At 41.7% G+C, this 14847-nt stretch overlaps 1 protein-coding gene across 4 annotated transcripts in view; it reads left to right on the forward strand.

The window, feature by feature from the left end:
• Window positions 1–1417: 1417 nt before the first annotated feature.
• Window positions 1418–14847, forward strand: part of SLC1A1 (solute carrier family 1 member 1) — a 61733-nt gene continuing 48303 nt past the window's right edge. Inside the window, exons 1-2 of one of the 4 annotated variants that reach the window (XM_080574452.1) lie at window positions 1418–1573; window positions 2362–2830. In XM_080574452.1, coding sequence (XP_080430578.1) covers window positions 2740–2830 — 91 coding nt within the window. In that variant the 5' untranslated portion in view covers window positions 1418–1573; window positions 2362–2739. Of the gene's footprint in view, window positions 1574–1673; window positions 2831–14847 lie in introns of those variants that run through there. The other 3 variants (XM_080574454.1, XM_080574453.1, XM_080574451.1) reach the window with 3 other exon arrangements.

Here is a 14847-nt window from a genome sequence, read left to right on the forward strand (position 1 = left end):
GTGATGTATATGTTTATGTGGGACCTCCCTGCCTCTCCCAGTACTAGAACTTTCAAATGTCTCAAAATGTTGAAAATACTCCTAGCCATGAAATGACTTGTGTTCCTAAGTAATTCACTTAAAATGCTGTTAAGGCAGTTTTACAGATTGGAAATGAATTCTGAGACCCAGAGATAAATACATATCAGGTCAACACAATTGGTAATAACCAATGAAATAACAGCTATTTATGCATTTCTGTATGATCCTAGGTCTACAACAAAGTAACCTGGATTATCTTAACCATCAAGAATCAAACATGTAACTCCCAGAAAGAGGCTGTAATTTCCAGGTCTGCTTCCTTTGTACTTTCCATCAGAAATTAAAAATATATATATATAATAATAATACAAAAACCAAAACCATATTGTCAATCATACAGATTTACCCACGGTATACTCTGAGGACTTTGTAACAGCAGTCCAGTTAAAGAATATATTCTATCATCTACATACTTGAAGTGCATTGACATTTTTTTACACTTATATCCTACTCACTTCATAGTTATTGCATATGAAGTATTGCATAGTTATATGCGTTGAAATCATAAAATGCTAAAAACCATTTAAATTAGATTTTTTTGTTTGCTACTGTAGCATGCTCAGTAACTGTATGAGCAGCTAGTCTCACAAAGTCTCACATAACTTCAACATTTCAAGAGTGATCCATGCGCTTGGGATACCTTTGATTCTTTTCCATTTTATTGGGACATTTTTATTACAGGTTTTTTTTAGCTCCCCATAATTAAACTGCCAACTTGACTCTATATCCAGGATCAAAGCCAATGTCTGTCCTTTTATAATAGGAAACATCAAGTAAAAAACAGCTTGCACATCAGAATGTTTAAAAAAACCTCTGCTTCACCTACCTCTTTTTTTTTTTTTTAAATGTTTCTTTCCATTTCTACAGAGTTATCAACTTTTCTTCAATGTCATGTCCAAACCAAAAAAATGTGGACTGTGTAGCATTGAAGACCAGGACCACAGCTCTTCCACACTGGGTTAGCCTGGCCCTACTCACCCTGAAACCAGATGCCTTTTTCTTCCTACTTTTCCTTGATGCCAGTAATACTTTGCTACATTTCTTTACTACATTTCTTTACTACATTCTAGATGCCAACATGCTGTTTTTTATTGTTTCCTTGCATTAATTATTTTTGTTTCACTCTTTCTTTCTCTTTGTAACACTGTAATAAGCCAGCTTTCCTTTTAAGTGGTCTTCAACCTTTTATGGTTTAATTAAACTAAAATGATGCTTAATCATCTGCTTCCTTCTACCTCTAGGCTTCCTTTTACTTTTTTAATTAAATTTGCCTAATAGTGACAGAAGCAGACAAATTACTGCAGGTGCTCAACACATTAGAAAAATAAGCCCACCTTTTTATAAGTCTTCATAGAAATTTATGCAGCTGACTCTAGGTTTTATTACTTGGGACAGCTGATGGCACTTGCTTCTCAGCCAGGTGGATTTCAGTGCTCTTCCTTGTCTCAGCAGGGTCTTTTCCCAGGCTGTCACTCAGAACCACCAGATCCATGTGAAGAGGCAACGTGCAGGCATTTCAATAGCATTTTTTGCCAACCTCCCTCAGGCTGTAGTTACCAAGTCATCACAAACAGAAATCTCACAAGCTTCACTTGCATGTTTTTTGGAATGTGTGGTGTGAAGTGTAATAAAGATAAATTAAACTTTCATTCCCAACTAGCCTTCTACGTATTAGCCCTCATGTCATTTGTGTAAGACAACAGCAGTTGTTTTTTTTCCTGTTGGCTTTCATTTACCGATTGATTTCAATGCTTGAAAATCAGAATCAACACGTGTATAAACAAGTATTGAAAACCCTGTTATAATCCCACAGGGAACTGGTCCCAGTATAACATACACCATGGTCATACTTGGGGGGGGAGGGAGAAGGATGCCATTGCCAAGAAGCTAGATGGATAAATTAATGTTTCCCTGCACGTAAGTTATTTAAACCCACTGGGAAAAAAAAAAAAAAAAAAAAAGAGGAAAAGCCTATGAAGCATTTCTGTAATCCCCACCCTCGATTTTCCCACCAGGAGTACAGGGCAGAATATTCCACCTGGATATTTAATCAGAGACTATCCCCAGTGCAAGCATTGCTTGCTTTCCAGCAGCCACCAACACCCAGAACCACCTCTTCTGCCCTGAGATGCAGGGCCTACTCCACTACCTTTGCAGAGCAAGGAGGGTGCCTGGCACATCAGGCCGTGCCCCGAGGCAATCTCCCCTCTGCCAGGGGGGCTGCCACGCAACGTGGGGGCCACCTCACTCCTCTCTTTGCCCCTTCCTCACCTCGCCCAGTGCTGAGAGGCTGCGGGGGTGTCAGAGGGGAGGGGAGGCCTCGGCCCTCTCCCCTGCCCTCCCCGCACCGCCAAGAGGCGGCTGCGGCACGGAGGAGCCGAGCCCTACAGAACCACTGGACCAGCCGAGGGGGCGGCGGCGGGCCGTGGTGCGTTCGGGTCGGCAGGGGGCGGGCAGATGAGTGGGCAGGCCTGGGGCGGGCGGAGGGCCGGGCTTTCCCGTTGCCAGGTGAGCGCCCTGGCTGCACCGCCCCTCTGAAAGCGCGCAGCAGCGCGGAGCGCACGGAGGCAGGCAGGCAGGCGGCGCCGCTCGGATCGGCGCTTCTTGGAGCGGCTTGGCGCACCCCAGGCCCCTCCGGCCCCCGGCTCCGCCGCTGCTATGGCGAAAGCGGGCAGGAAGGGATGCAGCTGCCCGGGCTTCCTGAGGAAGAACTGGCTCCTGCTCAGCACGGTGGTCGCCGTGCTGTTGGGTGAGTGAGGGGGAGAGGGAGAAAGGGAGAGAGGGAGGGAGCGCGGCGCCGTCGCCCCCCGCCTGGCACGGCACGGCATGGCACGGCCCTGCCTGCCACAGAGCCGACGCGGGGCCAGGCCGGCGCCCGAGCAGCGCCAGCCAGGGGCCCTCTGCGGGCGGTGGGGAGTGGGGCGATGGGTGCTGGGCCCCCTGGTTCCGCCCGCTGCCGGCACGAGCGGCTCTCGGCAGGCGAGGGGGCCCGGCCGCCCTCCCCCGGCGGGCTGAGGTGCGGTGGGGCCGGGGTGCGGTATAGCCCCGGCTGCCGAGAGCGGGTCTGCAGTGACAGGGCGCCGTGGCGGCAGGCGTCGTTCGGGGCTTGGCCTGGCCCCGCGCCTCCACCTGTCGTCATTAGCGCTTGTCACAACGCGGTGATCATTAGCGGGGTAAAACCGCCTTAGGAGAATCTGCAGGAGCACCGCGCCGTCGGAAAAACGGGAGCCCTTCGTGCAGGGGTGCTGTGGGTCTCCCTGGCCAGCCCACAGCAGGCTGAAGCCTGGGCTGCCTTTGCACAGCTGGGGGAGCACGGCGTGCTCGACTGGGACTGCCCCTGGGGTGCCAGCCAGGCCCACGGGTATCCAGCCAGGCTCCTGGTGCCTGCCGTTAGGCTGAAGGTGGGAGCCTCGCTGCGACTGAGACCGCTGCAGGAGAGCATTGTAACAGCTTCGGGGTGCTTCTAATGGCCTAGGAGACCAGAAAAGTTTGGCAGTGACACGCCTCTTTCAGTGAGGGTTTTCTGGGGTGCCATTTTAAAGATGAGATTCTTCAGAAACTTGCCCAGCAAGCAGTGGAGCAAAGAATGAGTTAAATGCCATCTGATGAACAGGAGGGCAGAAGGGCCAAGAGAAGCTGTTAATGACTTGGCCAGAGACACTTTTCCATAGAACATAATTTTGATCCTAGCCGCACACCTTCTTTGTTTCCTTCTGGCAATTATTTTCACACTAAGCAAAGAGACTTTCCTTTGCATCATTGCTTCTGTAGGGAACGGCTGCTTTCACTGCTTCATTAATGGCATTTGCTGTTTGATGCTTCTCTTTCAGATGACATTTCTGCTGATTTGTATTGTGGCTGGAATGTATCCATTTCTGTGCATGTTTGTTCAGGAGAGAATTAGTCTTTAGGAATTCTACTCAGCTATTTATAAGCTGTGATCAGAGATATATATATATGTATACGTGTACAGTATTTGAAAGACTTCATTTCTTTTCCACCTCTGTAATGAGTGGAAAGATTTCTATGAGTTCTGTATACCAGTTGCCAAGAGCTAACATTGAAAATCTGTCCATAACAACTGGAGGACTGTGTGTTTGTGTCTCTGTTTTTGTGTGTATAGTCACTTTGTCAGGTACGCTTCTTCAAGCTGACAAACTTATTTCCCAGTTACGGAAGTAGACAAAAAATGTTCCCTTCTCACCATTTTCAATGAATGTTGGTAGAACTGAAACGCGTGATTAGATCCTACAGGCTGATCATTCTGAAATGTGATTTCCCCAACTGAGTACCACAGAGCCTGGCAATGTGTGAACTGTGGGGACAATTTTCTCTTAGTTCCCCTAATACCCAATGGGCTTTCACCTTGAGAGAGTGTGACAGACACCCAGATCCCTCTGGTGTCTTTGAACTTCTCTACCTGCTATACTATAATTAACAGTCTTGAACTCAGGGGAGCTCTATAATATGACAGAATTAGTCTCTGTAAATAATCCTTGATTTTTGGACCAAATGACGTTTTGCAACAAGCTACGTGTCTGTTGTATTTTCAGTATGTCTAGAAGGTGAAATAAACTATAAAAGGAAGATAGTGAAACCCTTGTTAGGATGGCTTAATTACGTTTTATGTCATCTTTTACAGGTTTGGGAATGTTTCTAATATACCTGGAGTCCACAAACACTTTATAATTAAACTTATGTATTTATTCTTTTTTAATATACACTCGAAAATTGCTTTGAGGTTTATTTATCTTTGGAGGATCATTTATATTTATATATGGAGGATCAACATTCATAAGCAGAAGAGTATCACATGATTTTGAAGGCAGAAAATGTGTTCAGACATTTCTTAAAAAGTATGCATGAGTGAGGACTGGAAATACCAAAAGAAGCATGTTGTAGAAACGTAATGTGAAAGTTGTCCAACTGCACTGTGAAGTATCTGATATTCCATCACTATCATGAAATCAGGAGTTCTGCTTATCACCATCAAAGCTGTATTCAGCATCCTAGCAAGGTATGCCTGTCTTTGCTCGTAGCCTTGCTATGTTGAAAAGTTTTCCTGATTACTTTTTGTGCCCGTCTCTGAAGAGGCAGAGAAACCCCCTCAGAACTCCAAGCGCTTCTTCCTTTGGGAGTAATTACTTTGTTTGTTACATTTGAAGCTTTCAACCGTATGCTGCCATTTACAGTTTTGAAACCATTGGACTTTCTTTTACAAAGCAGTTGACAGTGGGAGAATGACTTAAAGTCTGTACAGAACGTATCTGAACAATGCCATGTCTTTTTGGTGAAAATACCTATCTATGTATATTTCTCAAAGAAAACACCACTTGATACTTGAAAGATTATCTGTCATATCTTTGCAGAGATTCTGTTTCAGACCACCAAACTGATGCAGAGAATCCTCTGAACTCAGATTTGGAGTCTAAAATTGACTGAATTTCAGATTTGGGGCTAATTCTGAGACTTAGGGATTGTATAATTACAGTGAGAGATTTAGCAGAATATTGGGCCTCAGAAGTTGATTGTTCATTAGTTCGTAGCACATATTGGAGGCATGCACTGGATCGTCTGGGCTGACCACTGACTCAGAGATGAGGGTTGGATGCATCTGTGCCTCCTCTGACTCACTGCCCTTTTCTAGGAAGCAGAAGAAGAGGTGCAGGACAGTAGCAGCCTCGTGTAGGTAACTGCAGAAGGAGGGATGTCTTACATCATTTTGCTCCACTGACCTTATTGAACCCAAAGCAGCTGTGCTAACAAAAGCAATTTAGAAGTCAGCTTACTTCAAGTGTTCCTTCTGCCTTTAATAAAGAAAGTAATATTGCTTTGAGTTTGTACAAACAAGTCACAGTAAACCAGAAATATCCCTGAAAGTTACTCACCCTGAAACAGGTTTCGAAAGGACAATTGAAAAGAGAGAGTTTAAGTCACACTTCATAGGATTCTCAGAGAGCATCTATTTTTAAACATCACTTCATCTCTGAGAGGCCACTGCTGCAATACCACCAAACCAGTCATGAAGGTAAAAGGCTGGTGATGTGTACATACTCATTGATTAGTCTGTGGGTCATAGCCTAATAGCGTGTATTCCTGAGCAATTCTTCTGCAGAACAGGTTTTTTTCTTATAGTGAAAAGTATAAGTGATTGAGTGGATGTGGTAGTAGGCACTGAGTTGCAATAACAATCTGCAAAGGTCTTTCTCTGTACTCAGAGCTTAAACATAAATAGGTTCAAAAATAGGTTGCTTTTGCTTTTTTTTTTTTTTTTCCTAATGCAAGTATTTTTCATATCTGCTAGGACAGTATGTTTTTGCAATACTTCTTTGGTTGGGAAATATGATTGAGGGATTTGGCTTTCATAAATTTGCAGATTGAAAGTACTTTTTTTTTGTGTGTGGTGAGTGTCTGTGGCTTTCAAAACAAATTTGGATCATGAGATACCTATGAGCTTGCCTGTAGCTGAAGGTTTATTTTCAACAGCACTTGTGGGCTAAGAAATTCTTCAAATATTCCTAAGGTAGATATGATAAATACAATATCTAGATTGCTAGATCCACTAATCAAGAGGAGCTGTGAATGGCAGGTATCCTTTCTGCAGCCAGCCAAAGAATCATGTTTATCAAAGGTGTATAAAAGCTATTTGTGTTGAAGGCAACAAAGAATGTTTTTGTACTCTGCCATTAACTTCCTCTTTTGTTCTCCTGTTCATGTATATTTATAACTTGCAGCAGTCATATCTCATGCTTCAGATTTTAAGAAAAAACAGGCTTTTTTGTCATTGCTATGTGGAGGGAGACGCGTGGTGCTGATGGGAGGGAGGAGGACACGGAGCTGTGGCTGATGCGGGAGAGCACTAGGAGCTGTCCAAGGTGGCTGACAGGCGCAGCCCTGGGGAAAGGGAGGCCAGAGAATGGGTGAAATGCAGAGCTAAAGAAATTTGGAATTTTGAAATTTTGGCATCAGGTAGAGATGAGGTGACTGAGAGAGGGAGGAGGTGTATAAAATATACCTAGGTGTATAAAATATACGTAGTTCCCATCTGTAACATAAGTGTTGCAGAAAATTTGAGCAGTGCAACTGTACATTTTTTCAGGATTTGATGAATCCATCAGCATCCGTCAGAGCTTTTCTTATGTGCTTTATGATATCACCTTAGCAGTCTATATGCCAAAAATTTGCTCTTTTTAATTTTAATTAAAATGGTTGTACTCTTTTATAGTACTCAGTTGTAGTATCTTCCTATAGTAATATTTTTGGTCCTTCAAAGGTCTCTGTTTAAAAAAGAAATTGTCTGGTGTATTCACATCTGCTAACTGTAGCTAGAAAAGCTTAGCTCCTCCTATAATCAGACACAAGAGAATGTGACAGCTTCCTTTAAAAGCAGTAGTTCTTTTAAAATTTATCCATATCAGAGCAAGGTCTGCACATACTAGCATTACCGGAAGCCCACTAGTGCATTCTTACATGAATGAATGCCTTATAGGTTGAAGACCACAAGGGAAACAGTTAGTAACATATGACTCTGTTGATGACCTCTTGCAGGTGGGAGACTGCCTTGAGTCCAGGGACCACAACATACTTCTCAGGGTGAAAAGTTTCTTGTACAAATATAGCCCAGAAGCTCTGAACCTCATAAACCTGTAATGTTTTTCAGGTTCTTCCCATAAGTTATTTCTGTCCCTGACAGAAGCAATTTAAAAATTAAGAGCCCATTCTGAAAAGAGTAGTGCTTCACTCGTTCTATTTCCACCTCCTCATACCTTTACCAAAAAAGTGCCTCCTGTAGCATTTGTCTTTGCTTAAATAATACAGTGTCAGTGTTATAAAAAATGAAGCAGATTAATTGACCCTTGAAGTACACTAACAAAAATTGGGCTCTTTTCTTCACAGCAGAAAAAAAAAAAGGTATTTACTAAAACAAGGGAATTATTATCCTGGTGATTTCTGAGAAGTATGGGTGTACAGCAAACACCTGATTTCTTTCTTGAATTCTGATGCATAGCATTTCATTAATTTGAAATGTGTAACAGATGGGGACCAGACATCCTGCATCAACTGTGGTAGCATGAAAATTCAGAAGACTGCTCTTCCTGCTGTGATTTCATATAATTGTAGATGACTTGGGTTGTGAGGGACTTTAAAGATCATATAATTCCAGCACCCCTGCCATGGGGAGGGATGCCTTCCACTAGGCCAGGTTGCTCAAAGCCCCATCCAACCTGGCCTTGAACACTTCCAGGGATGGAGCATCCACAGCTTCTCTGGGCAACCTGTTCCAGTGCCCCACCACCCTCATAGTAAAGGATGTCCTCCTTATATCTAATCTAAACCTAACCTCGTTTAGTTTAAAGCCAATACTCCTTGTCCTCTCACTACACTCCCTGACAAAGAGTCCCCCTCCAGCTTTCCAGTAGGCCCCCTTTAGGTATGGGAAGGCTGCTATAAGGTTTCCCTGGAGCCTTCTCTTCTCCAGGCTGAACAACCCCAACTTCCTCAGCCTGTCTTTGTAGGAGAGGTGCTCCAGCCCCATCATCATCATTTTTGTGGCTCCATCCACTGGACTCAATTCTAATTCTCGCACAGGCCTACCTCTTAGGCTTGTCCAGGTCCCTCTGGATGGCATCTCTTCCCTCCAGTGTGTTGACTGCACAACACAGCTTGGTGTCATTGGCAAACTTGCTGTGGGTGCACTCGATCCCGCTGTCCATGTCACTGACAAAGATGTTAAATAGTGCCAGTCCCAGTACTGACCCCTGAGGAACACCACTCATCACTGATCTCCACCTGGACATTGAACCATTGACCACAACTTTTTGTGTGCAATCATCCAGCCAATGCCCTACCCACCAAGTGGTCCATCTGTCAAATCCATGTCTCTCCAATTTAGAGAGAAGGATATCATGGGGGACAGTGTCAAATGCTTTGCGCAAGTCCAAGTAGATGATGTCAGTTGCCCTTCCCCTATCCACCAATACTGTAACCCCATCACAGAAGGCCACCAGCTTTGTCAGGCACGATCTGCCCTTAGTTAAGCCATGCTGGCTGTAACCAATCACATCCTTATTTTCCATGTGTCTTAGCATAGTTTCCAGGAGGATCTGCTTGTAATGCTTACCTGCCTGTTCTTCTCTATCACACTTCGTAGTTTGACACAGGACAGGTTCTGCTCAGAAATGTGAGAAGACCTGCAGTTCTGAAAGAATGTCTGACTTTAATACAAAAAGTAGAATGTAGAATGGCCAATGGTTTCATCTGAGAGTTTCACATACTTCTGAGGATCAAAATGCTCTGAGACCAGAAAATCAGTTAACAAATAAAAGACAGGAAAACCGAAGCAATGCATTGTGTCTCTTTTGTAAACTAACAACTCCTGAACTGCTTTTAAGCAAATTAAATCCAACTTTTATTCCTTCTTGTAGCGTATAAGGTGTTTTCCTGTTGTGCATGGGTTTTGTGTCCTTTTTTTTTTCTTTAACATTAAAAATGTGTGTTTTAACAGAAAACTTATTTTTCCCTTTATGTGAGTGAAATGAAACAGTCACTAAAATCTGAACCTTTAAACAAAGGAAGCTTTAGAAGGAGTTAGCTTCTGGGTAATTTGCACTCTACAAAGCCCCAAAGCCAGTAAAGCTAACAAAGTAAGTGAAATATGCCTTTCTATTTGAAACAATAACACCATGACTAATACCAGCTAAATATTTCAGTTTCTGATTTTTTAGTATTATTTAAGGGAAAATACTGCAATGTACATACAAAAATATTTTTTGTTTTCCATTACATCTTAACTAAGTATAAAGGCACTTTTTATTAACATACTCCAAATACAGATAATGTTGAGGTTGAGATTACTCACAGACAATATTTGTACTGTTTGTAAATCTTATAGAAGCCTCCTAGAACCTGTGGAAGGGTTTCTTACTTATGCCCCCCATCAGTATCTCATGCTGTGAGCATACATATTTGCTTGTCTGTAGTTTTTAGAAGTGCTGAAGACCATCACTGCATCATATATTAAGGTGAAGATCTGTGCTGTATTGGACTTGATGTTCCAGATTCATTTTTCTGTCTACATTCCAAGTATTGCACATTCCATGAGAACCCTATAGCATGTTAGATTAAATGTGACCTATGATGACAATTTTCATGGGTTATAAGTAATATAATACTCTTCTCACAATATGTTTCGAAATAGCCATTCTTGTTCCTTTAATGCTTTTGGAATGACAGCCAACCTGGCCTTGCTTAATCTGAACTAGTTTTCTAGGTCACGTCTCTGATTTCTCAACATTGTGATGTCTTCATTAGTTTCAGAATAATGATGTTTCTGCATGTCACTATCAATCTCTCTTTAGATATCACTAAATTGCCTTTCGGGCTGCTTATCTCAGTTTATTACAGTCAGAATCTTTCCACTGTTCTTCCAGCAAGGGGACAGCTAGAACAGTTTGTCCTGTTTACCGTCCTTTCCTCTCATCATAGTTTAAAACAGAAGCTGTAACAAGGGGCAGAGTCTGGCAAGTCTTTCCAGTTACTGGCCTTTCACCTTTCTCATACCATAGCTAACCATTTCGTTTCTTCTGTGTTTCAGTGGTCTTAACTGAAGATATGTTTTTCTGAATGTTTTCTATTGAGCTAATAAACCAGATATACAAAGGTGCTGAAATAGTTTTGGCAAAGTATGTAAATATTATAGAAAGAGAACAGATAATCACTGGGTTTTTACAGGAAGGAGTGAGGATTTGTAATTTCTTGGGTGGTATTGGAATGACATCGTTTGCAGGGTAATATGCTAGGCCATGTAAGCAATGTGTTAGGCACCAGGAATGCCAGAAGTGGGTACATGACAATGTCTGAAATGAGTGATAGAAGGGGTCCAAGTGAAACATATAGCACTGTTATATAAAATTGTGGATTTGGATACATGGAGAAAGCAAGAATGTCTGGATGTTCCTAGATGACTGCAGAAGGAGTCCGTAGTCAAAGAAGGCTCCCAAATTACAGATGGGTGAGTTGCAGGAGAATGGTAGTGTTTTTTGAAGTGACAGTTAAAAAGAGTCATGGGGAAGGTCTGCAGAAGAAAAAGACCAAGTTACCATTGTCACATTGCATTTTACTTTTACAGTAAACATAGGAATGCGAGATTGAAAGATACCTCTTGTGTTACCACATCTAGTCTACAGCTGCTTCAGGTTATGCCATTTTTAATAGACTTTCTATGCCATATCATACTCTACCTTAAAGATGGATGGGTTTTCTGGTGCTGCATTTCCTTTTGGGAAGACAGGTTTGTCATCCGATTGTTGCAATTTCCAGCTTCAATGTATTGAGGTTCAATATGCACACATTTTTAAGTGTAGATCTGTATTTTCATACTATTCCCCAACAGAACAGTACCTTCACCAAAATACATCCAAGCGCATCAGGAAATGTAGGTTGTATAGCTGCTGGAAAACAATTGTATTTCTTCCCCAGATCAGTTAATTTATAGCATAATCTTTATAGTATGGTGTTTATTATGCTAGAGTTGTGAGTCCTTTACTTCATGTATTTAACGAGTTACTGAGTTTGTGGAAAAACTGTGAAAGAGCCAAATTGTATATCTGATGCAGTTTCATTTATCTCAAGAGAGTTAAGGACTAACTGAGGAATGGATTATTCACACTTCTCCGTATTTCTTCTGTATGTTAATAGACTGTGTAGTTAAGTTCTGTAAGGCAGTTCTCTCTAGAGTAATGAGATGTATATAGAGATAAAACACTATTGTAAAGTTTTTTCTTCAACTATTCTTTTATCATGACTTTCTCAAATAGAAACTACATCTGCATACTGAAAATATTTGGATGATACTTATACATGAAGTTCACCTACAGTACATTGAAATAAATTAAAAGAAACTTAGACTCCAGTGGGGAAGACTTTTAGGTTATCATACTGTTTTTCAGTTTCTGCATTGTAGTTCTTTGGGATCACTGGTTCTGCAGAACTGTGATCACTTGAAATCGCAGAAAACAAGACTAGCTATTATTTCCCTTTTTCTGGCTGAGTGAAATACCTTCTTAATATAACCACCTTTGGTTTGACTATGGGTGGGGTGGCTCTTGTGCAGGGCTTCAGAGACAGCGGTTGGTCTGTGTAATCAATGACCCTGCCGCAGGCTCCTGCAGCACAGAAAGTAGAAGTTACATGATTTTAATGGTTGCAAAACCCTTCATACCTGCTGTGAGCAGTTGGGGGATATGCCACACTGGAGAAGCTGGTTATTCTCCTCTAGACAGTGCTCCACCTTGCCTTCATTCCTACAGGTCCATCATAGGGAGTTATTGCCCAGCTGAACTTTTTTCACTCTGCAGTCAGTTGACATTGTGTTGCTTGTGTAAAGGAATTTACAACTGCTGCACCCACAGCAGGTTAATCACCAGGAAGACCCAGGGGGTCTCACTGCAGGTGAGGAATGAGCATACCTTCCTCAGTACATTCCTGCTAAACGTTTTTCAGTAGACCAAGGTCTGACTTAGGGACTGTATTCTTCTGGAAGGTTTTGTGAGGGGACTCTTCTTTACACGTCTTTGCAATTAAGCCGATAGCCTGGGCAACACCAGCATCTGGAGAGTTAAGATCTGTTGCCCTACAGTTAAACCTGGTAACTCTAAATCCTACCTTAGTAGTTGCCTACAGGTTTCTGAGAATCTTGTTTTTTCTTCAGTCAACATCACTTTGTTTGTTAGAAAGAATATTAACTGTCAAGTAAAATGTGAAAAAGTGTGAAATGCGTAATGTTACAAAAGGTTAAAATTAATCCAAAGAGAGTTAAATTAATAGTTTTACTGTAATATTCTACACCCTCCATTTGACTGTTTTGAGATTAGGTACTTTGTACTCCTTTGTAGTTAAGAAACAGCCAGTAATATTACAGAAACTTTAGAGAGAGCAGAAACAAAACAGATATTATAAAATATTGCTAAAAGACTCTGCCTGTATCACAAATTCCAAATATATTGTGCTGCAATTTGACATGTTTATATTAAATGTTTTGTATTGTGTTTCAAATTAAGTCAGTGAACTTTGTTTGCCAGCTTTATCTGTCCTGTGAATCATCTGCTATAAAGATAACACAATTAAGACCCACCAGTATTTTAGTCTGTCATGTGAATAGCATATCGTATGAAAATATAAAGTTTTATCACTTTGTTGCTACAGTACAATTAAATAATATCAGGATCGAACCATGCCCACATTTTTTATTCTTTCTTTTAACCATTATCAGAGTTAAATAATTCCCCCACTTTCTATCAGTATCAGACAGAATCACTAGCTCTGCACCAGTGAAAGGGAGTTTCTACATGCCAAAATTAGAGGCAAACAGGAAGAAGAAGTACCATGTTTTTTTCAGACAGAGGCATGGTGTAATTCAGTCGTTTACAAAATGACTGGTTGTTCTCCAGAAATACACACTGGATTTATTTATTTTTTCCCTATCTTCTTCATAGTTCATTCCTAAGGATCCTTCCCATAATAACTCAGTGAGAGTTTGAGATTATTTGCAGTTTCTGTGGTGTCATGCACACTGGTGGAGCGAGAAACCCCCTCAATTAACATCATGCAGCCCTATGTCAGTGTTGTCATCCATAAGGGCAAATAGCATAATAGGGAGTCCTACCTGTTAGGTATTGAATTTTGGCTTATGTTCTCTTCCAGTCAGACATAGGACCCGGCATCTCGTTGCGTGGGCTTCACTTACTTGTTTCTAAATTGTGAGTTTTTTGGCCTGCAAGTGAAAGTAAAGAAAGTCAAGCCACAAAATGTCATCTTGTTCTCCAAGATACCATGTTCTTAAGAGTGTTTAAGCCACAATGATAATGACATAAAGCGGTTAACTACAGTCACTTCATACTGCGTGTCCTGGTTGGATTCAACTACCCTAGTGGTTCTGAGTTTTTAAATTTGAGATCTGACTTGTGTTGATCCCAAGTTATTATACAGGAAAAAAGACTTCAGGACTTAGCCATCACTGTCTGTGATACAGAAAAAATTGCAAGTAGTCTGTACATGCAGTGGCTCAGATGGCTGCTGAGGACATCATGTTTTGGCAAGTTTACAATAACTGTAGTATTATCTGTGACATTCCCCATGTAAGCCAGTACAGTTGAGCCCAGAGCTTATGAAATTTGTTTGAACACGGTGGTGTTTCTTTTCTTAGTCATTTCCAAATCTACGTCATGAACTGTAGCATACTACTTTAAGAAATGTAATAATTCCGTAGTCGTTCCCATGCAAATAATATGCCTTTTTCCAAAGAGAAAGTTTCAGGGAAGGAAAAAAAAATAAAAACAAAAACAAACAAACAAAAACCACAGCAATATGGAAAAAGACATACTTTAGTAGTTAGGTGGTGATTAAATGATTTTTCACCAGATGCCCAAATGTCACGGTTACCTTTGCAGCTGTGCAGAACCTACAACTTAGTGGTCTCCCAAGACATATTTTGACTGATTTCTGTGGTTTTCTCACTACATACACAAGACAGACTTAGTTCTGTCATGTTCTCATACAGCCATCATCCTCCAGGTTCTGAAAAGCTTAAGGGTTGGTAGGTGTAATCGACTGACTGGGTGCTACCTGCAGTGCAGCCAGCTCCAGATACTGCTCCCCTTTCCGTTGGTAACACAACAGAGGAATTGGGTCATCCTATAAAGAAGAAGTGTGTATTCCCTCTAGATTTTTATGCTGTGACTCATGGGACTGTCTGGAAGATGGGTAATA

The sequence above is a fragment of the Anser brachyrhynchus genome (genome assembly GCF_964034855.1).
Source record: "Anser brachyrhynchus genome assembly, chromosome: Z".
Taxonomy (NCBI): Eukaryota; Metazoa; Chordata; class Aves; order Anseriformes; family Anatidae; genus Anser; species Anser brachyrhynchus.